The 22,886-nt window shown below is 37.3% G+C and overlaps 1 protein-coding gene and 1 long non-coding RNA gene across 5 annotated transcripts in view; one reads left to right on the top strand and one right to left on the bottom strand.

Moving 5' to 3' along the window:
- BRWD3 (bromodomain and WD repeat domain containing 3) overlaps positions 1-18,686 on the bottom strand; it is a 201,192-nt gene extending 182,506 nt beyond the window's left edge. For 2 of the 4 annotated variants that reach the window (XM_077889094.1, XM_077889096.1), the window contains exons 1-5: positions 18,255-18,686; positions 18,075-18,133; positions 17,843-17,872; positions 17,397-17,456; positions 23-173 (exon numbers count right to left, since the gene is read on the bottom strand). In XM_077889094.1, coding sequence (XP_077745220.1) covers positions 23-173; positions 17,397-17,456; positions 17,843-17,872; positions 18,075-18,133; positions 18,255-18,285 — 331 coding nt within the window. In that variant the 5' untranslated portion in view covers positions 18,286-18,686. The remainder of the gene's footprint in view (positions 1-22; positions 174-17,396; positions 17,457-17,842; positions 17,873-18,074; positions 18,134-18,254) is intronic. The other 2 variants (XM_077889093.1, XM_077889095.1) reach the window with 2 other exon arrangements.
- Positions 17,102-18,608, top strand: LOC144308508 (uncharacterized). The gene is made up of 3 exons (XR_013374974.1): positions 17,102-17,225; positions 18,094-18,268; positions 18,469-18,608. It is a non-coding gene; the product is annotated as an uncharacterized LOC144308508 (long non-coding RNA).
- Positions 18,687-22,886: the final 4,200 nt, after the last annotated feature.

The raw sequence follows: 22,886 nt of genomic DNA, 5'->3' as shown, positions 1-22,886 counted from the left end.
CTCTAAAAACTGAAAATCTTACCTTTGGCATCCCGTAACAGAGATTGCCGACCAACACCTAGTAATGTCTGTACCCCAGGAACACTCTGAGGGATCTCCTTATCTAGTAAGGGACCAATCCGCTCACAAATTTTAAGGAGGTAGTCTGGAGGAATGTGTGCATTGGCTGCCACCTAAAAAGCATAAATAAAACAGGAAAACCAATTTGGTTTAAAAACATAATTTAATCCATTACCAAACCATTCCATCTTGGAACAAAGTATAATTTTTATATACAGAATCAGGAAAATAACATTTTAAACATTAAATATTTCAACCAAATTAAAGAAACAGCTACAAAAATTAAGCACATCTAAATGATAGCATTTAAATGGTATGGCACTCAAACTTACTTTTACATGCCTTGATTAAATCATTTGCTTAGCTGTTAATCTTATGAAATAAGTATTGCAAAACAGCAAAAGTGTGCATGCCTAAAATTAAACTACAAAGACAATGGGTAAACTCTTCTGGTAAATTGATCTATTCAGTAATGATGAATTGTTCAAGAATCAGAGAATCTAGATTCTATTCAAATGATAAGAATAGGCTTCAGGCAACATGGCAGAGGACTAGGGGTCCTCAACTCACCTGGCCCCACCAACTTACCTACATTACTGTCAAACCATCCTGAAAACCTATGAAATCGACCTGAGATTTAAAGAGAGAACAGCTAGAATGCTACAGAGAGAAGGGTTTTCGTATCTAACAAGGTAGGAAGGTGGGGGGGCGATAAAAAAGAATCAAGTGGGGGAGGGGCCCAGCAAGGGGCCAGGCTAAGACCAGAGAGCCTCTGGGACAGGAAAGCCCAGCCTCAGAAAAGCAGGAACTTTAAAAAATCCACACCAGATTCTTCCCAGATAGAAAGGTGATTTAAAGGGAAATCAAGGGGATCCCTCCATGGCTCAGAGGTTTGGCGCCTGCTCACGGCGTGATCCTGGAGTCCTGGGATCGAATCCCACATCGGGCTGCCTGCATGAAGCCTGCTTCTTCCTTTGCCTGTGTCTCTCATGAATAAATAAATAAAATCTTTAAAAAGGGGGGGGGGAACTGAGCGGAATCGCAAGGTGGGGGAGTGGAGCCTCTAGTTTCCTGGAGTCACTAATAGAGGAAGCGCACCTGGGAGAAAGGGCACCACACTCCTCTGGCCGATTTTGGTAAAGGGCTGGAGTACACAGGCTGTGTGGCACTGGTGAGAAGCCAGTCAGGCGGGGGCTCCGGGTGGAAGGGTCTGCGCCCTGGTGCCTTTGGGAGCTGCAGCCCCAGAGCGCAATTCCAGCAGGACAGGCCCCAGATCCCAGGGGGACAGGCAACACAGCCCACCATCCTGCACTCCCCCTAGGACTGGCAGAAACAGGGAGGGCAGAGGACAGCTGGGACTGACGCTCCAGCCCACGGGCACCTCCAAGCTATGCAGATCAGCGTACCCTGTCCTGGGAGCATCTAGGCCAGTGTGGACTGGGACCTGCGGTAGTGAAGTGGGGAGCTGATTCCAGGGATGGAGACCAGGCCGCTGCCCTAGGTGTTGTTCTTCCTTGTGTCACACTGTGTTTGGGAAAGATGGGGCCTCCAGGAAACAGAGGCCTCACAGGGTAAAAAGCTCCCACTGAGCCCAGCACTTGTGGGGAGGGGTCAGTTCCCCCAGGTACACACACCAGAGAGTCACCACAGCAGGCCCCTCCCCCATAAGACCAGCTGGAACAACAGGGGAAGAGCAAGTTCTTGACCTAGCAGGCTGGAAAGCTCCAGAGGAAGTCAAGGGATTTACACTATATAGAACCAGGGGGTACCCCTCCTTTTTCCAGGACAACTCGTTTTTATATCAGACTGTAAATTTCTAATACTTTTTTTCTCTTTTTTCACCTTAACTACAATATTTTACCACCTCTTCATTTCTAAGATTCTTCCTTTTTGATTTTCATATTTCTACAAGTACAGGTCCTAGATATATTTTCCACTTCTAGATTCCCTTCAACATACCCAAATTAATTTGGGGAGATATAAATGATATGTTTTTTGTTGTTTGTTTTGTGTTTTTGTTTTCTCTACCTCATTTTTCTACAATGCCAGAAGTTAATACATTCTAAAACATGACCAGTAAGTACCCAGAACCAAGTAGTATACTGTGCTGGTTCATTTTGTGAAATTCTTCATTCCCATTCTGCCTCCTTCTTTTATCTCGTTTACGTTTTAGTGGTCAATGTTGGGGCCTTCTACAAGTATTTCTGCTTTATATAAATTTGGGACAGAGAATCTTCTAACATATAAAACTTAATATACTCAGAAACAAGAGGATCATGCTCTAGGAACCCTCAGGTAGATTACATTCTCCCTCCACTACAACTTTGTCACCACCACCATATCTCAGTAACCCCTACTTTTTTTCTTTTTTTCTTTATCCTCCTTTCTTTTTCTATTCTCTCTTCTTCTTTAGGATACTTGGCCTTTTATTTTTTACTACTTTGTTTGAAAATTTGTTTTTCACTTTAGTGGCCCTTTTGTGTTACTTCGTTCTGATCTTGGTTTTCAATTTCTGGTCTCGGATCTTGGCAGACTTATCGAGGGTGAAATTTACTTAGGTCGTGGTTAATATTCTTGATGCAGCACACTCATACAGCCACTCTACACTGAGCAAAATGACTAGAAAAAGGACTCACCACAAAAGAAAGAATCATAAACACTACTTTCTCCCACAGAGTTACAGAATTTGGATTACAATTTGATGTCAGAAAGCCGATTCAGAAGCACAATTATAAAGCTACTGGTGGGCTCTGGCAAAACACATAAAGGAATTAAGAGACTTCATGACTGCAGAATCTAGAACTAATCAGGCCGGATTTAAAATCAATTAAATGACATGCAATCCAAACTGGAGGTCCTACAAACAAGGGTTAATGAGGTAGAATCAAGAGTGACGTAGAAGTAAGATACTGGCAAAGAAGGAAGCTGAGGGAAAAAGAGAAAAACAAATAAAAAACCCTGAGGAAAGATTAAAGGAAATACATGATATCCTCAGAAGGAAAAATCTACATATAATAGGGGTTCAAGAGGGCACTGAGTGGGACAGAGGGACAGAAAGCATATTTAAACAAATCATAGCTGAGAACGTCCCTAATTTAGGAAGGGAAACAGGCATTCAGATTCAGGAGATAGAGAGATACCCCCAAAAATACAATAAAAAACATTCAACACCTCAATATGTAATAGTGAAACTTGCAAATTCCGAAGATAAAGAGAAAATCCTTAAAACAGCAAGAGACAAGAGATCCCTAAACACATGGGGAGAAATACTAGATTAACAGCAGACCTCTCCACAGAGACCTGGCAGGCCAGAAAGGGCTGGCAGGATATATTCAGGGTCCTAAATGAGAAGAACATGCAGCTAAAAATACTCTACCCAGCAAGGCTCTCATTCAGAACTGAAGGAAAGATAAAGAACTTCCAAGATAGGCAGAAACTGAAAGAATATGTGACCACCAAACCAACTCTGCAAGAAATATTAAGGGGGACACTGTAAAAGAAAGAGGAAACCCGAAGAAATAATCCACAAAACAGGGACTTAATAGGTATTACAATGACATTAAATTCATATCTTTCAATAGTAACTCTGAACATGAATGGGCTAAATGATCCCATCAAAAGACACCAGGTTTGATACTGGATAAAAAAACAAAACCCATCTATTTGCTATCTACAAGAGACTCATTTTATATCTAAGAACACCTACAGCCTGAAAACAAAAGGTTAGAGAACAATTTAACATACAAATGGTCCTCAGAAGAAAGCAGGGGTAGCAATCCTCATATCAGATAAACTAAAATTAATCCCAAAGACTAGTAAGAGATGAAGAGGGACACTATATCATACTTAAAGGATCTATCTAACAAAAGGACCTAACAATCATCAATATTTATGCCCCTAATGTTGCCAAGTATATCAATCAATTAATAAACAAAGTAAAGACTACTTAGATAATACACTAATACTGGGAGACTTCAACACGGCACTTTCAGCAAAAACAGGTCTTCTAAGTACAACAGCTCCAAAAAAACAAGAGCATTAAATGATACACTGGACCAGATGGATTTCACAGATATTTACAGAACTTTACATCCAAAGGCAACTGAATAGACATTCTTCTCAAGTGCAAATGGGACTTTCTCCAGAATAGACCACATACTGGGTCACAAATCAGGTCTCAACTGATACCAAAAAATTGGGATTGTCCCCTGCATATTTTCAGGCCATAATGCTTTGAAACTTGAACTCAATCACAAGAAGAAATTTGGAAGAAATTCAAACATCTCAAGGTTAAAAAACATCCTGCTAAAAGATGAAATGGTCAACCAAGACATTAGAGAAGAATTGAAAAGATGCATGGAAACTAATGAGAATGAAGATGCAACCATTCAAAATCATTGGAATAGAGCAAAAGCAGTCCTAAGAGGGAAATACATCGCAATAGAAGAATCCCTCAAAAAATTGGACAAAACTCAAATACACAAGCTAACCTTGTACCCAAAGGAATTGGAGAAAAAAACAGCAAATAAAAACTACACCCAGCAAAAGAAGAGAGTTAATAAAGATTCCAGCAAAACTCAATGAAATAGAAACTAGAACTGTAGAACAGATCAACAAACCCGGAGTTGGTTCTTTGAAAGAATTAATAAGATAAATAAACCATTAGCCAGCCTTATTAAAAACAAAAGAGAAAAGACTAAAATTAATAAACTCATGAATGAAAAGGAGAGATCACTACCAACACCAAGGAAATACAAACGATTTTAAAAACATATTATGAGAAGCTATACGCCAATAAATTAGGCAACCTGGAAGAAATGGGTGCATTTCTGGAAAACTGCAAACTATCAAAAATGGAACAGAAAGAAATAGGAAACCTGAACAGGCCAATAACCAGGGAGGAAATTGAAGCAGTCATCAAAAACCTTCCAACGCACAAAAGTCCAGGGTCAGATGGCTTCCTAGGGGAATTCTATCTAATGTTTAAAGAAGAAACAATACCTATTCTACTTAAGTTGGTCCAAAAGATAGAAAGGGACGGAATACTTCCAAACTCGTTTTATGAGGCCAGCATCATCTTAATTGCAAAATCAGACAAAGACGCCACCAAAAAGGAGAATTATAGACCAATATCCCTGATGAACACAGATGCAAAAATTCTCAACAAGATACTAGCCAAAAGGATCCAACAGTACATTAAGATTACTCACCATGACGAACTGGGATTTATCCCTAGGGTGCAAGGCTGGTTCAACACCCGTAAAATAATCAATGTGATAGATCATACCAGCAAGAGAAACAACAAGAACCATATGATCCTCTCTACAGATGCAGAGAAAGCATTTGACAAAATACAACATCCATTCCTGATCAAAACTCTTCAGAGTGTAGGAACAGAGGGAACATTCCTCAGAATCTTAAAAGTCATCTAGGAAAAGCCCACAGCAAATATCATTCTCAATGGAGAAACACTGGGAGCCTTTCCCCTAAGATCAGGAACACAACAGGGATGTCGACTCTCACCACTGCCATTCAACATACTACTAGAAATCCTAGCCTCTGCAATCCAGCAACAAAAAGAAATAAAAGGCATTCACATTGGCAAAGAAGAAGCCAAATTCTCCCTCTTTGCAGAGGACATGATACTGAACGTAGAAAACCCAAAAGACTCCACCCCAAAATTGCTAGAACTCATACAGCAATTTGGCAGTGTGGCAGGATACAAAATCAATGCCCAGAAATCAGTGGCATTTCTATACACTAACAATGAGACTGAAGAAAGAGAAATTAAGGAATAAATCTCAGTTACAATTGTACCCAAAAGCATAAGATACCTAGGAATAAATCTAACCATAGAAGTAGAGGATCTATAACCTAAAATCTACAGAACACTTCTGAAAGAAATTGAGGAAGACACAAAGACATGGAAAAATATTCCATGCTCATGGATTGGAAGAATTAATATTGTGAAAATGTCAATTCAATTTACGTGTTCAATACAATCTCTATAAAAACCCCATGGACTTTCTTCAGAGCATTGGAACAAATAATCTTAAGATTTGTGTGGAATAAGAAAAGACCCCGAATAGCCAGGGAAATATTGAAAAAGAAAACCAGAGCCAGGGGCATCACAATGCCAGATTTCAAGTTGTACTTCAAAGCTGTGATCATCAAGACAGTGTGGTACTGGCACAAAAACAGACACATAGATCAATGGAGCAGAATATAGGACCAAGAAATGGACCCTCAACTTTATGGTCAACTAATATTCGACAAAGCAGGAAAGACTAGCCACTGGAAAAAGGAGTCTCTTCAATAAATGCTGCTAGGGAAATTGGACAGCCACATGCAGAAGAATGAAACTAGACCATTCACTTATACCATACACAAAGATAAACTCAAAATGGATGAAAGATCTAAATGTGAGACAAGATTCCATCAAAATCCTAGAGAACACAGACAATACTCTTTTGAACTTGGCCACAGCAACTTCTTGCAAGATACATCCATAAAGGCAAGAGAAACAAAAGCAAAAATGAACTCACAGGACTTCATCCATATAAAAACTTCTGCACAGTGAAAGAAACAGTCAACAAATCTAAAAGACTACCTACAGAATGGGAGAAGATATTTGCAAATGACCTATCAGATAAAGGGCTAGTATCCAAGATCTATAAAGAACTTATTAAACTCAAAAACAAAGAAACACACAATCCAATCATGAAATGGGCAAAAGACATGAACAGAAATGTCACCAAAGAAGACAGAGACATGGCCAACAAGCACACGAGAAAATGCTCCGCCTCACTTGCCATCAGGGAAATACAAATCAAAACCATGATGAGGCACCACCTCACAACAGTGAGAATGGGGAAAATTAACAAGACAGAAAACAACAACTGTTGGAGAGGATGTGGAGAAAGGGGAGCCCTCTTGCACTGTTGGTAGGAATGTGAACTGGTGCAGCCACTCTGGAAAACTGTGTGGAGGTTCCTCAAAGAGTTAAAAATAGAACTACCCTAGGACCCAGGAATTGCACTACTGGTGATTTACCCCAAAGATACACATACAGTGAAATGGCAGGACACCTCCACGCCAATGTTTATAGCAGCAATGTCCACAATAGCCAAACTGTGGAAGGAGCTTCAGTGTCCATCAGAAGATGAATGGATCAAGAAGATGTGGTTTATATATACAATGGAATATTACTCAGCCTTTAGAAACGACAAATACCCACCATTTTCTTCAATGTGGATAGAACTGGAGGGTATTATGCTGAGTGAAGTAAGTCAATTGGAGAAGGACAAACAGTATATGGTCTCATTCATTCGCAGAATATAAAAAATAGTGAAAGGGATTATAGCGGAAAGGAGAGAAAATGAGTAGGAAATATCAGAAAGGGTGACAGAACATGAGAGCCCCTAACTCTGGGAAATGAACAAGGGGTAGTGGAAGGGGAGGTGAGGGGGGGTTGGGGTGACTGGGTGTCGGGCACTGTGGGGTGTACTTGACAGGGTGAGCACTGAGTGTTATGCTATATATTGGCAAATTAAACTCCAATAAAAATAATATACAAAAAATTATAAGGATACAAAAAATAGGTATTACTTGCACCATATTCTCTCCTAAATCCCTTAAGGATTAACTGGACATATCTACTTAAAAAAACAGAACTGGTGTTCCTTTTAAAAGTTAATTGGTTTCCAAACAGTATCAAATTATGTTTTTATAAATACTATGCTCTAAATAAGCTATGTACTCAAAATTCATCACAACATTAACTCATTTTTAAAACACAGAAGCAAATTTCTGAAGATGATAAACATATGTAGACAGGGATGTGAAAATTAAACAACAACAATACTGTTCATTTTTTATCTAAGCTAATGTTCAAGTCCCCACGGTGTTTCATAAAAATCTAATTATTAAAGAAGCAAACAGAGAACTAGACTATTAAAAATCCTTAAATAAAAAGAACATCTATATTTTCATTTTGACATAAAGGGAGAGAAAGAGAAAGAAAAATAAATATAAATAAAAATGTAAATATATATATGTAAATATATATAAACATATATATATACATAAAAAATATCACATAGGACCTCACATCAGTACATAATCAACAGGTCAAGAACAATACAACATTAAAGAATAATTTTGTAAATCATCCCTAATGATTCGAAAGAAGCAATTATATATGTTCTTGTTAATTATTTGTTCAGCGAATCAATGAACGTTAAAAAACCAAAGTAAAGTCTAACTATAAGAAATATCACATGACACTTCCTCTATAAAGAGGAAAAATCTTAGATTCTCTTATCTAGGTACTTTTTGTATTTTCTTAGAAAACATAAGCTGAAGAACTACAATCCAACATGTATTCAGAATTCTGTGAATAAATGATTCTATTGTGATTTTTAAAAATTATTTCCTGCAAATTATCTTTTTAAGTCCCAGGAAAAATTCATTTTAATCTACCAAAATAAATGGGGCTTGGGAACTGTCATGATGCTCAGAAAGAATGGCAATCTAGCCTGGTTATTTTATATCTGCATTTAAAAGGTTTAGCTTCTGGATGGGGACAAAGGATCGGGCAAATTCTTTCAATTACTTCTCATATCTCTAGTTTTGTTTTCTAAGCAAATAACTACACAGAAACACCTCTCAGTTAAACATACAGGTATTATTAAAGTCAAAGTAGGTGATTCGGGTATCCCGGGTGGCTCAGCAGTTTAGTGCTGCCTTCAGCTCAGGGCATGATCCTGGAGACCTGTGATTGAGTCCCATGTCAGGCTACCTACATGGAGCCTGCTTCTCCCTCTGCCTGTGTCTCTGCCTCTCTCTCTCTCTCTCTCTCTCTCTCTCTCTCTCTGTGTGTGTGTGTGTCTCTCATGAATAAATAAATAAAATCTTTAAAAAAAAGTATCTGCTTCAATTCAATCTAGTATTATCTACAAACACTGATATCCTAAAATCCTAGTTTGTAATTCATTCCCTCCACATTAGAACATTTTCCTATATATGCCTTCAAGTAAGTATACTAAGTACTCTAGAATATATGTATCTGAAAGAAAACTACTTTAAAATACTGCATATGAACATCTATAATAGCTTATGTCTTTTTTCCCATCAACACTGTCTCAGATATACTTGGCTTCCTTTATCAGCCATTATTTTTTCATCAAGTAAACACTGCATGAAGTCTTTACATAGGATGGTAGTTTATGTCTTTACTGGCATTTTCTTTTTTGTTTGTTTGCCTGGGTTTGGGGGGGTTGTTTTTATTTTTTGTTTAAATCCAAGTTAGTTAACAATATAGTGTATTATTAGTTTCAGGGTAGAATTTCGCGATACATCAGTTAACGTATAACACCAAGTGCTCATTACATCAAGTGCCCTTCCTAGCTGGCATTTTCTTTTTATCAATTTTATTTTATTCATTCCATTACTATTTTAAGAGTTATTCACCGGCCTAGAAATTACAATGTATCTAGCCATCTATAATCCAGAAAATATTTCTCTAATATGAATTTTCTTTTTAGAATCACCCTCTTACAGAAAATCTGTCAGAACTATATCCTAAACTGACATCTTTAGTCACCTGGCAACTTCATTTTATAGAAACAATGATGTTTGATTTTCAGCCAATTTTGTAATCTTTCTATCAATTCCTCGGTAATAATTTTAAAATACAGAATCATTAATAAAACAACCAAACAGGGCTTATCTACACCAAATTCTCCCCCTTGAAGACTTTTATTATAAGCTATTAAATAAATTTCACAAGTTTGATTTCTACCCTATACAATTGGAGATTGCTTAATTTCTAACTGGCCCCATTCAAAAAAAGTCCATTCCTCTAAAATCAATAAAAATTTGATTATGAACCAGTAGTAAACACAGATTCTATCAACACAATAGCAATAACAATACATTTGAGTTGAATATGCTAGCATCTCCTTTAAACAATATCAACAGGATTCCAGACTATACCAGCTCAGTTCTTGAAATAATAATTTCTTCTACATCAAATATCAGGATTTATAAGTGGTAGTCGACATTTATTTCAATCTATCTGCTTTCATTAAAGTTGGAATTTTTTAAAGGTGATCTTTTTTTAGCCTAATAACTCTTATCTACCCTCAGTAATTACTTTTAAGTCTTTAAAAAATTCTGTATTAGAAATATGCATGATGTAATAAGATTTAATATTAAAAGTATGTATTATTCTATGAAATTCTCAACATAATAAGTCACTCTTTTCAATTAAAGCTCAAACATTCTAATTTCAGTTATTTAACCACATTTTCTCCCTGGAATATAATGACCCAAGTAACACAATAAGTACTTTGATATCGACAGAAGAAAAGCATTCTCTAAAAACAAAGTTCAAGAGTATAACTCAAACTTCTATATTATTCTGTAAAGAGCTCCAAGGAGTTAAATTATAGGATGTTTTATTTAGAAGTTTCCTCATACATAATCAACCTAACTTCACATCTCACAGTAGGAAAAACAGATTTGGAGAAGTGAAGTCCAATGGTCACAGTAAATGTACAGAAATCTGGGTTTCCCCGTCCATTGTTCTTCCCATTACTGTCTTATTAAGGCAGTTAAAAAATTATAGCAATAACTATCATGAAGACTGCAAAAAAGTACAACTATAAATTTAAATCAACTGAAAGAAATTAAATGAATCCTGGATTATAAACATTCTTGATAAGAAGACTGGCCGACTTAAAAAACAAACCTAACAAATGAATTACTAAACTTCAGAATTATTATGACAAGTGAGAAGACCAGGAGTTCACAGAAATGATCCTACTCATCATAATTGTTAAAAGGAATCCAGCGGAGAACTGAATAAAGTGCAAAAGGTACCTAACTTCAGGGTGCCACGCCCATACCAAGCACTACATTTGAAATACTAATTTTCAGAGAGCAGTAATAACATTTTTACCTTAGCTATTAGAAATTATAGGTCAAGTGAAAAAAAAAACAAATACAAAGATAATTGTTTCTGTGTTTTGTTTTCTAAGATCATGACTACACAGGCAAAATGAATAATCAAACTGGGCCTATATGTTGAAGAAGTGAAATATAATATTTTATCTGAGATTTTATTTTTTTGATATGGGCAAGGGAGGAGGGGTGAAGTACATATAAAAAAATTAGTCACATTATTTTTTATATTTAGGGACAGAAAACAAAATAGATTTTGAAAAACAGATCAGGGTTTCACATACATCAATATAAGTATAATATAGAGATATGCATGGTACTTTGAAGTCTGAAAGCCCAGATTATTTGGGCTCTAAAATTTACTAGCTGTTACTCCTTCCAGCAGTGTGAAATTGTAGCAGTAGAAAGGACTTAGATTTTCATTTTTCTACCATCTTCAGTTCCTACCTCTGTGACCTGCAAAGTCGCTCAGTCTAAGAGCCTGAGCTTCTGCATCTGTAAAACAGGGAGTAAGGATAACTACCTCATATGATTTGTAAAACAAAAACAAAATCATTCACTTGTGCATTTATTCATTCAGACATTTAATGTATAGAGATGAGATGGGAAGACAATTAAACTGCTGCCCTAAGGGAATGCACAATCCCAGTGAAGGAAACAAACTAGTAAATAAAACAAATCAAAGTACAAGTGCTGAGAGGTAATACAAAGAGCTAAGAGAAGCAAAGAAATATAATACCTACTTCAGCCTAGGGGTAGAGGTTCCTGTCTAACTTCACACTTGAAGGCTAAGTGAAAATTCACAAGAACAGACAAAAGGAATGGAAGGCATTCCAGGCAAATACAAAGGTACCCCTACCCAGTAAACATACTGTGCACAGTGACTAACACATAATATCCCTCAATGTTTAAGATTCTCCCCCACAACATTAAGTTAAAAAAAAAGTTATAAAAAACTCAGAGGATGATCTGATTTTGAAGGGAAAATACGCATGTACAAAAAAATAAGACTAGAATAAAACACAAAAAAATAATAAGTTTATTTTCTTCTTGATACTTCTCAGTAAAATATAAATGTTTGCAATACTCCAATATTATATCATAAAGTATTGAGTTTTAATGTTTGCTGAATTTAAATGAAAAAGGGGAAAAACTGGGCAGAAAGGGCAAATAAAGCAGGTAGACTTTTCTACTAGAGTAATACCACTGGTTTGTACAATGGGCTGCAAAGTTTGAAATACTTTTTTTCCAGTGGTACTGTTTGATATGCCCCTCACCTTATAAAAATATTAGGAAAATGAAGTGGTGATAATTAGCTAGCCAATAACATAAAATCTGGGGTCATAGTTCTTTAGATATCTATTTTCCATTCACCTCTATGCCTATTTTTAAAATGCAGTACCAATTCATTTATGCAGCATTTTCAATTAACAAAATGCATTCTTTCATATTTAACCCATTTGTTTCACACAACAACCTTGTAAAATAGATAGGGAGTTTTATTTTACAAATGAGGAAACTGCATCCTTCAGAGGTTAAGTAACTTGCCCAGGGTCTCTCACCAAGTAAACACTATCTTCCCAACCAAATCTCATTTTCTTTTCTCCTACTCACAAAATCCTGTATGAGAAATGTCAAACAAGGGCGTCTCTGACCCAACAAACACTAAATTGCCTTAAAATTACTTTTTTGGTTTCTACCAAAAAAACTATTTATTAAACGATCAGTAATCAACATCAGTAAACCAAGAACAAAAACACACAAACTAATATTCAAATTGACAAAGGTGCTTTCAGGACAAAATTGTAAAAGGAACATTCATCCAATCCAGATTCTGACTCCCTAACAGCAGCTATCTCCACTTTCTTAATGCCATTTCATTTGTACTAAGATACCAGTTTCCTAGGATTTAAATTATTGAAAGTATGTTCTTAGGGCCAAAGTGTGAAAAAAAGACAATGATCAATCTAGACAAATACCTAAAACCAACATATTGTAGAAAGCGAAAGTGTAGATATGTACATGGCTCAAACAAATCAAAAAGTGAGGAATACTAATTTCTAGGCATCAATTACTCTCTACCATAGGACCTATAAGTTGGCACTATATCCACACTGGGGTTGAGTAACACATGCCTTTTTGTTTCCCTGGATGCATTCTGTTCTTCCAAACATGGCTGGGTATCCACATAGCAGGCAATAAATCACACACAATTAAATTACTTCCAAACTTAGGGATGCAATAATTATGCCACCAGCACTCAAAAATAATTCTACTATTCTAATAGACAATTTAAGCTATTACTAGTAATTAGAGAACAAGAGCTAGGTAAGGTAAAAAAAGATACAGGTATGTCTAGAATTCAAATACAGTATTTTAAAGTACTTGCTGAGGATCTAATGAGATAATGTGAAAGTATTTTTAAACTTGCATATTATATGCAGACGCAAGTTCTTATGACAATATCATCATAGATGTACACATTAAAAAGATAGTAATGAACATACAATCTTGATAAACTTTTCAATATATTTTCAATTTGAATATAAAATAAAGGTAATACAATATGTGTCACTCTAAATGAAAGCACTAATTAAGGCTTTCAATTCTATAGATGAAAAATGCTGAATAAATGTAAAAATATATACCACACCTAAAGATAATTATACCTTTGGCTCAGTCTTACAATGCAAGTCCCCTTAAAGTGCTTATAAAATATTAAAACATGCCTTTAAAAAGTGTCCAAGTCACAATTTCAATATATAAAATTTGTATGTTAACAAAAACTATTCATTTAAATATACACATACAAACATACCCCTCATTACTGTGTTTGTAGTCCCCAATAAAGCTCCAAGGAGGAAGCAATAAAATAGCCAACAGTTCGACAGGGTCACCACAAACGAACAGACATCTGTAATTATTTAAATTATCTACCACAAGATGAATTGTAAGAAGCAAATCTAATTCTATTACATTGTAAATAAGAGTCAAGCAGAAATGAAACATGTCCAGATCAAACTTCAAAAACACTCACCATGACTTCAAATTTCTCCCTTTATCATTACATAAAATTCTGAAAGTTAATTTAGAATGTTTTATTTTGAATGTCATATTCAGAAACCTTATAGTTCAACATAAACTGACAAACATTTTGTGTATAAAGACTCTCATATTTTAAAAGGCACTTCAGATCTGAATATGTCAATATTTGCCTCCCAGTAGCTTTAACAAAATACCACCTTCCCTTGTGTTCCAAATTATAAATAAAACACAAAATCAGATTTAAGAAAGAAAAAAGAGGGATCTCTAGAATGCATAATAATAACAGTAATGAAGTGCTGAAGAAATCCAACTTATTATCTTAATATTCTTCCGGATAAACCAAGTTAAGCAGCATATACAATTTAAGTGAAGATACACGTACAGATAGAAAGACAGGAGTTTTGTTTCCTGGATGTAATATACATGGCTATGCAATCTTAATTCAATGTTTTGATATCCTTATTTATAATCCTTTACCTCTGCATGCATTTGTATTCATTCTTTTTTACCCTAGTACACCTTCATTTTGAAGTATTGCTATATAATTTAACATATAAGATTATATTACTTATAAATATTATAGGTACATAAGGTTTTACTACTAATACTTGCCCTAAACTTCAACCTGAAACATGTAGGCAAATCAAAGATCACATTGTATAAATCCATTGTTCTAAAAGCATTTGAAAAAATACCTACACTAAGAAAAAAACCCATCTCTTCCACAATGAAGCCATACAAAATCAAAAGTCAAATGTGAAATAATTCTAAGCAACTAAACAAATGATGCATCTACAATCAATCTAACTCAGCACATTCAGTTCTCAGCCACAATATTTCTTTACCTCCTGTTCAAATTCTCACTCAACCTTACCCCATCTTCCCTTACAAAGAAATCCATAGGTAGAGAAGAGATATTTAATTTAAAATAGGACTGGACCATATTATCAAAGTTTAATATTCCTAGAAACACTAGATCCCAGAAAAATAAAAACTTCTGTACAATATGAAACTTAAATTAAAAACAAAAAAGATACACTAAACTATAGACAATGTTCAAAAAATAGATGAAATTTTGTGTATATAAAAGCAATAATGTGTACGGAAATATAAAAAAATTTAAAAGATAAATGTGAAAATCAGGCACATGTAGGGATATACAAATGGATTAACAACAATTAGAAAGATAAATGGTTAAAATTTAAGCCTCACCAATAATGAAAAAAAGAACTAATTAAATCAACTAGGGACTATTTCACCTAATAAAGCCACTAAAAGATTTTAAAAATATTTAAAAACTCACTCTAAGTACCTTTATGGTAACATCAGAAATTAGTACTATCTTCTGGAGAGCAATTTTTTAAGATATAAGTAAAGTTATAAAACTGATGAGACCCTTTGACCTGAAAACTCCACTTTAGAAATATTGCCCAAGAAAATAAATCCAAAGAAAAGAAAAAAAGGAAAAAAGAAGGCTACTTAACTACGCAAAGATATTAATGAAAGACTGGAAGCAACCTAAAATGTTCAACTTAATGTTGATTCAAATCATAGCAAACTTAAATGTAACAAATCTTTTACCATTGAAATGACAATGTCCATTCAAATATAATTATATGTTAAAGTGTTAAGAAAACATAGAGCTTAAAATGGACACTGATTACAATTATGTAAAAATATGCCTCTACAATATAAGGAAAGGAAGTCTAGTAAACTGGATTTTGAGTTTTGTTTGGTTTGGTTTTACGTGTGTGTGTGGTTAGTAGGCTTTAAATTATTTTGATGTCATTTGCTTTTTATCACTGCCAAGTAATTTTTTAAAAACTTTTAAGTTGCCTTTTGCTATTTGCTTAAAATGGTCTGCTTTGAGACAAATGTCAATGAAAACATATTCAATATACCCCAGTATAAAACTCCATCTTCAAAACCACCTTAGTTATAAAAGTGTTTAAATAGATATTGGTAGGCACTGTTTTGCCCTTTTTTTGGCAAGACTTCAACAAAAAGTCTGACTACAAATTAAATACATTGATAATACATGCAGTTTTCCCAAAATAATTTTTATCCACCTGAGAATTTTGTACCATTAATATTACACATGAAGTTTATCCATATCACAGTACCAAACTATTTTGTGATATGCAAAAAATATTTAGTCAGCAAACTAAAATTATTTAGTCATAATTATTAACATGGCCTTATTATAATTTAATATACTAAATCATTTAAATATTGTTATTAAATTATTATATTTATGTTTAGAGTCTACCATACCCCTTCAACTTTCTTTAACTGTGATTTTCCTCCATTTGGATCTTATTTGAAAGAAAGATAGCTGAATTTAGATTTCAGTAACATTAATGTTACTTTCTCCTTTCATTTCCTCCCAATTCACTGTACCAGAGGCTAATGCAAGGGGACATCTTTCCAAAAATAAAAACAAGATCACCTTTTTGTGTGTGTCAACGCTGAACAGAAGTGTATGTACACTATGAATTATATTTGTAGGAGAAACAACACAGTCAATCCAATGCCTTTGGTCCTTTACTAAAGTATATTTTAAAATATAACCACTGTTGTCTCTTCTAAACCCCCAAATCATGTTTCACCAATTCTCAAAAAGGTCATAACTCGTAGTTGTTGGTGAAAATGTATATGCAGAAATGCGATCTATGATTTAATGAGCTATTTTCTAACATGTGATATATACAATAATTATGCTTTTTTATTCGGTAGTCGATTACCTAAAACCGGCAAATTTTGGAATTTGCTTGATGCTTCCTATCATTTTTAATTGTGTCGTTCTGCCCAATCCAGGGTCGGTTAACAACCCCCCTAAGCCCCCTCCCCCGTACCTCCACCCGCAAAGACTAAGCCTGGCCTCAGTTCCCGTATTTCAAGCCAGGACCAACCAGAAAACAGTTTTCTTCCACTAATCCGGAACTCTGGGCTGTTACCAACGCTGTCATTGGCCAACGTCAGTCCTTGGTACGTGCCCCAAGATAACCCCCAGGTTTCTCTCCCTTTTCCCCCTACAATGGGCCTTTCTCAATGTTTGTAACATACTCATAATCTACAAAACGGCATCTCTGATAACTAACTCACATTCTTCAAAGTTTTCGGGTGGAAATAAGCGAAACCAAGGGGAGGGCAAGGTATCCTTTCTCCGACTGGCGGCGGGGGGGGGGGGAAGGGGCAGTCGTTCTTCGGCCCAGCAAAAAGCTCTAGAGCCCTGTTGGCTGAGGGGTCGGGAGCGGGTTGGAGGAACGAGGTGGGGAGGGAGTGGATAAAGAGTTGGGTTAAGTTGAAATGAAAACTTTACTCACCAGATCCTCGAAGCTTCTTCGGTGTTCTTTTCCCTCCCAGTCTAAGCGGCGAGGAATCAACTGGGGGCAGGAGAAAAGAAAGGGTTGGGGGTGGGCAAACCATATATAGGCCTGGCTCCCAATGAACCCGAACCAACCTGGGTCCTGGTCCCCGACCCTCTGGCGTCTGTATTTTTCTAGGTCCGATAGCTGTTGCCCCAAAGCTAGTCCAGTGTAGGAAGGAGGCCGAGGGGGAGGAAATATTGAAAAGCCGCCTCCCATGGTAAAAAAGAAGGGGCAAGTTAAGACCCCGGTGATATCCGCCCCCTTTGAGGGAAGAAGCTGGTTCACTCCAATGCCCAGATCCAAGCTTCCCTCCCAGCCCGTGTCCTCCGCCCCTGACTTGCCCTCCTCTTCCTCCAGTCTCACCCCAGCCCTCCCCACCTCTTCCCGAAGGGGCTCCGTACCTGATGCTCCTCGAGCTCCTGCACTAGCACCTGAGCAAAAGGGAAACACAGATATGAGGAGCAGCTAGGGCCATCAACACATTCCTCCCTCCCCACTTAGAACCCAGCCACTGACGGCAGGACTAGTCAAGGCCGGCCTTTCCCTCACCCTCAGTGAAACCGCACACCCGATGCCTCGATTTCCCCATTGGGACCATTCCCCACGTCTCCTAGATCTCCTTCTCCCTCTCACCTGAGCGGATTTGTTGCAGGGTCCAGACTGCAAGAATCTAGCGATCAGGTAATACAGCTCTGTGAAAAGGGGAAAAAGAGGTTGAGAGGGAGGTAAAGAAAAACAGAAGCTTTTTCAAAAGAAACTGACAGCCGTCGCGCCAAGCTCCCATCTCCTTAGCCCCCAGACACAGTTACCCACCGGCTTCGATCTGGGTAGGTGCCGCCGCCATCCTTTTCCCTAAGGGGTTTGGGGGCTCTGCTCCGGAGGAGCTGGCGGGGGCGGGTGGGGGCGCTGCCTCTATTGTGGTGAAGCCCCCATGCCCAGGAGTCCCACCGCTTCCGCCCTACTCCTCGTCCTAGTTTCGGTCTCTCTGGTCTCTCTTGGATTCATCGCATCACGTTTCGACCCACAGATATTCTAGCCCAAGAGCTGAGGAGGCGGAAAGGAGAGCGAGAGAGAGAGAGCAAGAGAGCGAGCAAGAGAGCGAGTGAGCGAGAGCAAGCACGAGCTGGCGAGCCTGAGAGAAGAGAGGGGAGGAGCCGAAGTTGTGGAGGGGGGGGACGAGCAAAAGGGGTGGAGAGAGGGGAGGTAAAAACTGAGAAGATCCTGCAGTTCTCGTCGTTTCCCGCTAGGGGCACTAACGCAACATAATGTCCTCTGGTCTACCGGAGGCCGGCGGTTGCCTAGCTACCACTCCCGGAAACAGGGGGAGGTGCTAATTGACGGCCGGCGCTCTGGCTGACGTCGTAGAACTCCATGGTGCAGTTTTCTTCCGAGAGCGCCTGAGTCCGTTTCTCTTCCTGTGAGGGCAGTCAAGCTCTTTCCTGTTGAGAACCTTTCCCTCTGGCGTTGTAATGAGGAACACGTGAGGGGGTGACTTCATTCAGATGCTTTCTTCTTTTTCCGAAGAGGCTTTGTTTTGTTTTGGGCTTGTTTTGTTTTGTTTTTCGTTTTTGCCTCTTCACCGAAAAGAGGCCAGCCACTGAAGGATCTTGTGACTGAGGGAGGAAAAGAAGCCCCTATTTCAACGTCACTTGTTTTGCTTTAAAATGTTTTTTTGGTTTTCTTTTTTAGATTTTATTTATTCATAGAGACACACAGAGAGAGAGAGGCAGAGACACAGGCAGAGGGAGAAGCAGGCTCCATGCAGAGAGCCTGACGCGGGACTCGATCCAGGGTCTCCAGGATCGCGCCCTGTGCCAAAGGCAGGCGCCAAACCGCTGCGCCACCAGGGCTGCCCAAAATGGTTTTTGCTCCAGACTAAAATATTCTACTTACCAGTCCAGAGTGCAAGGCTTATATTGTTATAATGACCAGTTCTAAAATCTGATGTCGTGGGGGAAATATGCTGTCAAATATGAAGCATTTTATTATTTTTCCCTTCTGAAAGTTTAACACGTGCCATATCTGTCTCATTCCCTTAGGATAATTTTCAGTTGTGTCTTCAAGTACTGCCAAAGTGTTTTATGCTAACCATGGATTTTATGTATTATTACATGTCTGTATGCAAGATGGTTTTATATATTATTGCAAATCTGTATACAAATCTGTATGCAAGCTTTGGGACTTTTTTTAATACACAAAAGCTAAATTTTTAGTGCAGTACTGACTTTAACTATTTAGTTACCAAAATCTTTTTTTTAATTTATTTTTTATTATTGGTGTTCAATTTACTAACATACAGAATAACCCCCAGTGCAAAAACCTTAAGTGATTAAAGGATTTGTAGAATAATTGATAAATATATAATAAACTGAGTTTCCTTCTCTACTTTTCCCTAATATTTTGTTCCCACTTCAAGCCTTGACTAAAAAAAGTAATTAATAGAAGCTGAGCCTGTTGAGATTAGAAATTATGTTTTACAGTACATGTACTATTTTCATTCATTAAAATAATCAAATTTGAAGATTTAAGTTTAGGAGTGAATTCTTAGGAATTTGGTTTCCTCACTCAGAGTTTAGCCAATGATCACAGTTGGTCTAGAATTGCATTATGCTAAAATAATCTTAGCCTAAGTTTTTAAGCTCTCACTCTGACCATGTTCTACCATTAGAAAGAAAGAACCACACAAGGTAATTGTGATATAATAGTTCTATCTTTGGTGGTTATGCTATAGTACTTGAAAAAAATGCCATTAACAAAAAGAAAGATGTTGAAAAAATATGTAAGCCCTAGACAACTCATTGCAAATAGTTTACCAAAACACCATACTGAATAATTTTTACAATTATATATATATATATATAATAAAACAGTTTACATTTACCAAGCCACTACTATGTCCTAAGCACTTTATATATTTCAACTCATTTAATCTTTATAATTACCCAAGGAGGTAGGTTTTACTGTTATCCCCATTTTACAGATAATCAAAATGACTATGTGGCTTTGGACAACTTATATTCTATGATCCTTATTCCTCATCTGCAAATTGTAATAGTACTTGCTGTACCCACTTCACAGGAATTGCTTGCTGTAAAGTCATGTGAATATATTCATATTGTATTTCAAACTTTATAGGACATTGGTGTTTTTTTTATGATAATCACACAGAGATAGAGAGAGAGAGAGAGGCAGAGACACAGGCAGAGGGAGAAGCTGGCTCCATGCACCGGGAGCCCGAGGTGGGATTCAATCCCCCGTCTCCAGGATCGCGCCCTGGGCCAAAGGCAGGCGCTAAACCGCTGCGCCACCCAGGGATCCCGACATTGGGATGTTTTTAAAATAGTTTATTTATTTATTTATTCATGAAAGAGAGAGAGAGAGGAAGAGATATAGGCAGAGAGAGAAGCAGGCTCCATGCAGGAAGCCTGATGTGGGACTCGGTCCCAGGACTCTGGGATCACACCCTGAGCCAAAGGCAGAGGCTGAACCTCTGAGCCACCCAGGCATCCCAGGACATTGTTATTCCAATGATTGTCTCAGTACCAGTCTGAGTGCAATCAGGAGGGAAAAGTCACATAGTAATTCAAAGTACCAGACAGTTCAAGATACAAAATTATTAATGATAACAGGAGATTGGAGTAATGAGGGATTACCTTATAAGGGGTAAATATATACTAACAAATATAGGAATAGCAGATATATAATAGTAGATAGAATAGCCACTACCCCTAGAGTTGAGATATAGTACCCTCAACCCTACTCTCCACTTAGGGCTAAGATCCAGACTTGGTTGGAGAGAATAAAGCCAGACAAGTCTTATTAAATAGCAGGAAAGATGGTGCCCTGTAGGCAGAACTTGCTGAAACTAAACTCTGGAAATCATTGGAACTCTGACTTCTGGAAATTTCTGGAAGCCTACCCTCTGGGGTCAGTCCTTTAGGGTTCCTGAGAAATGTGTTCTTGGGAACACATGGTGTGTAACACCAGAAGCACATTACTACAAAGACATCAGAAGAAGGTTGCCAGAGGAAGCTGCTGGGAGTGCTACCAAAACAATGCACCACAGGAACAAGGCACCAAAGAAATTTGCACAAGCTGGGCAAACAGCCTAGCCAGTAAATTGTCAGAAGCAGGAAGCAAAACTCTCTTCCTGCACTGTATTTCCAGTTCCATCTACTGACAAATCTTCAGTTCTACCTGACAAAAGGAAAAATATTTAAATGTCTCTGGACCATTTTCATAGAGCACTCAGAAGGGAGAATTTAGAGATGATAAGCAGCAAATCAATAAACTGGCACAATTTCCTTGCTTTTCTCTTGACTTTAATAACGAGGTTGACAAAGGGAAAGTTATTAAGATGTAAATGTTAACATAAGTTTTCATTTGTTGTTTATGATAAATCAAATGCTTTGAATTACTTTGTTGCAATTAAAGTCACCAGTATTAACCCTGTGCCCAAAATCTTAATTGAAAGTGGAAGGAAATTTTAATAAATGAAAGCAAACATGGATTTACAAAGAAAAAAGTCTGGAATGTTTACCTGATTGGCTGTGTTAGTTTCCTAGGATGGCCATAACAAATTACCACAGAGAAATGTTGTTTTTTTTAGATTTTATTTACTTATTCATAAGAGACTCACAGAGAGAGAGAGAGAGAGAGAGAGAGGCAGAGACACAGGCAGAGGGAGAAGCAGGCTCTATGCCGGGAGCCTGACTTGAAACTTGATCCCGGGTCTCTAGGATCAGGCCAGGCTGAAGGCGGCGCTTAACTGCTGAGCCACCTGGGCTGCCCTAGAGAAATCTGTTTTGTCATAGTTCTGGAGTCCAGAAATCTAGGACCAAAGTAGCCACACTCCCTACAAAATCTCTAGGGAAAAATCCTTCTTTGCCTTTTCCAGCTTCTGGTGGCTTCTGGCTTGTGGCAGTATCACACAAGGAAGACCACATGAAGATGGAGACTGGACTCTATCTCTTCGTGTGGTCTTCCTTGTGTGTCCCTGTGTTAAAACTCCTTCTCCTCTTTCTCATAAAAACACCAGTCATGTAGTTTAGGTCACCCTACATCCAGAATGCTATCATCTCAAGAACCTTAATGATTTACATTGAACAAAGATACTATTTTCCAATGAAGTTATATTCACACATATTGGGGATGGGGAAATGGACATATCTTTTAGAAGGGACATAATTAAACCCACAAAATAATTTATTTTATTCTGTCTCTTTAAAATAACATTAATGGTAGGCCAAGGCTGGAAATTTAACAAATCTCCCTAGGATGGCAAAAAAGAAAGTTAAAAAGTAGGATATCCTGAGGTAGAGGGACAGAAGTAGTAAACTAGAAGATTAATATAATAAACTATAAATAAATAGTTCCATTTTCCTATCTTATTTTCTTAAAAATTCATACAATGTAATAAATAAAATAATGTACTCTTAGATTTTT

The sequence above is a fragment of the Canis aureus genome, chromosome X (assembly GCF_053574225.1).
Source record: "Canis aureus isolate CA01 chromosome X, VMU_Caureus_v.1.0, whole genome shotgun sequence".
In the NCBI taxonomy this organism is placed as follows: Eukaryota; Metazoa; Chordata; class Mammalia; order Carnivora; family Canidae; genus Canis; species Canis aureus.
The sequence above is the reverse complement of the archived record's forward strand: the minus strand, read 5'-3'. Positions and strand labels throughout refer to the sequence as shown.